The sequence below is a fragment of the Herpailurus yagouaroundi genome, unplaced genomic scaffold (genome assembly GCF_014898765.1).
Source record: "Herpailurus yagouaroundi ecotype Mexico unplaced genomic scaffold, PumYag 198, whole genome shotgun sequence".
NCBI lineage: Eukaryota > Metazoa > Chordata > Mammalia > Carnivora > Felidae > Herpailurus > Herpailurus yagouaroundi.
The window spans coordinates 32,908,581-32,911,047 of record NW_024412429.1 but is presented as its reverse complement, the minus strand read 5'-3'; the positions used below and the strand labels follow the sequence as shown (position 1 = coordinate 32,911,047).

General features: G+C 43.4%; 1 protein-coding gene across 1 annotated transcript; it reads left to right on the top strand.

Moving 5' to 3' along the window:
- The first annotated feature begins 1,435 nt into the window (after positions 1-1,435).
- On the top strand, positions 1,436-2,467 carry TAAR8 (trace amine associated receptor 8). Its single transcript, XM_040448645.1, has one exon. The coding sequence runs from the start codon at positions 1,436-1,438 to the stop codon at positions 2,465-2,467; it is 1,032 nt and encodes a 343-aa protein (XP_040304579.1).

The window sequence follows — 2,467 nt, the reverse complement described above, 5'->3', positions numbered from 1 at the left end:
CATGCGATTATCCTGCATTATACAACTTCCCCTGCTCCCTTGGACTAGTTCTTGGCCACCTGTCCCCCAGCCCCTCCACCACTGGCACCTTCAACTTGGTCCAGCCTCCCCTTCCTCACCCTGACTTACTAAGACTGCCCTCTTGGAGGACCGGATACAGGGCAGGGAGGGTTGAAGCAAGATGGCGCTCCATGGTCTTAGGGTAAGTCATGGCAGTTGTTATCTCATCCAGGCTAGTAGGTCCACAGCACATTAGAAGGGTGACACAGCAAGTGCAATCCTTTTACCCACCCTCAGCCCACGTTTTGAGTGGGGCCCAATGTGGAGGTTACAATCCCGAGGGTGTCAGCAATCTGCCTTTGGTTGAGGTGGCAGGCCCAGGGGAAGGGCAGATGCCTTCCTCGGCTTCCTAGACCCCCCAGTCTGGGCACGCATATTGTTTCAGCAGTTGGTGGGAGGGGAAAACTGGCAATGGGTGGGCCAGGTGTACTGAGTCCTAGGGCAGGGTCTCCAGGCATCTGTGGGGGTCTGCACTTGCCCTGCAAACACCTCCATATCTGAGGAAGTGGGACATGATAAATAAAAAACATCATAGCAGCTCAAGAAAGACTGCAGAAAAAAGGAAAAAGCTTTATACTCAAGGGCACTTTTGTCCATATTGTTGAAAAAAGATCTCCATGTTTTTATTTTGTCCCGGTCTCTACAAATTATGCAGCCAGTCTTGTAAACAGGTAATATACTGCCAAGTACTGGATGAGGCTATTTTGGGACAGTTGAACGTAAAGAAATCTCTTGGTTACGAAAATCACATCTTTCTGCGACATAATAGAACACCGAGTAATACATTCTGCAGAAAAACTTAACTAATTATAATTAGCAAAAGTTTCCTTTCTGGATTCACACCTTACACTGTAGGGATTCCTAGTGAGGATTTATAATGGGTGAAGTTTATTGGCTGGCTTCCTAAAACATTCTAGGTGTTAACTTCTCAGACAATGTGAAGGTGGAAGTCTATTAAAAGGCGACTTTTCAAATATGTAATTATATTATATGTGATTATTCGTTGCAAGGAAGGGCCTCACAGGTATAAAGAATCAGGTATTTAAATTGCATTTCTTTAATTTTTCAGATACTATGGATTCGGGCCTGATGAAAATTCATAATAGATTAGCTTGGAATTCAGTATCTATGAGCTTTAGATGTAATTACAGAAATAATTGCATGCATTAAAGTCAGAAAGGATTCATTTCCGAGGTTTGAAATTCTTTTAACTTCTCTTTATACTTAAAATGGGGAAAGGATAGAATAGGAGGCAATACTTAAAAGCAATTGCTCAAATATGCGATTTGATTTTTTTGTTTTTAATTCTCAGAACTGAAAAACTTCCTACTGCAAGGAAGGGCAGAAAGACAGCAGGCATCAAACTGCAGAATCCATGCCCGGCCATCTTTCCCCACCTCCTGTTGGGCAGCTTTGCTATGAGAATGTGAACGGATCGTGTGTTAAAACTCCCTACTCACTTGGATCCAGGGTGATTCTGTACGCAGTGTTTGGTTTCGCGTCTTTTCTGGCTGTGTTTGGAAACCTGCTGGTGATGACTTCCGTTCTGCATTTCAAGCAGCTGCACTCTCCTGCCAATTTCTTGATTGCGTCTCTGGCTTTTGCTGACTTTCTGGTGGGGGTGACCGTCATGCCCTTCAGCATGGTCAGGTCTGTGGAGAGCTGCTGGTACTTTGGGGCCAGATTTTGTAGCCTGCACAGTTGCTTCGATGTGGCGTTTTGTTACTCTTCTCTCTTCCACCTGTGCTTCATCTCCATCGACAGGTACATTGCTGTTACTGAGCCTCTGGTCTATCCTACCAAGTTCACGGTGTCTGTGTCGGGGACATGCATCGGCATCTCCTGGATCCTGCCCCTTGTATACAGTGGTGCCGTGTTCTATACAGGCGTCAATGACGATGGCATGAAGGACTTAGTAAGTGCCCTCAACTGTATAGGTGGTTGTCAAATTGTTGTAAATCAAGACTGGATCTTGATAAATTTTCTGTTATTCTTCATACCCACCCTTGTTATGATAATTCTTTACAGTAAGATTTTTCTAGTAGCTAAACAACAAGCTATAAAAATTGAAAATACTGGTAGCAAAGCAGAATCATCCTCAGACAGTTACAGATCCCGAGTGGCCAAGAGAGAGAGAAAAGCGGCTAAAACCCTGGGTATCACAGTGGTAGCATTTATGATCTCTTGGCTACCATATACAATTGATACAGTAATTGATGCCTATATGGGCTTCATAACCCCTGCCTATATTTATGAGATTTGCTGTTGGGGTGCTTATTATAACTCAGCCATTAACCCTTTGATTTATGCTTTATTTTATCCTTGGTTTAGGAAAGCCATCAAAGTTATTTTAAGTGGAGACTTTTTAAAGGAGAGCTCATCAACCATCAGTTTATTTGTTGAATAA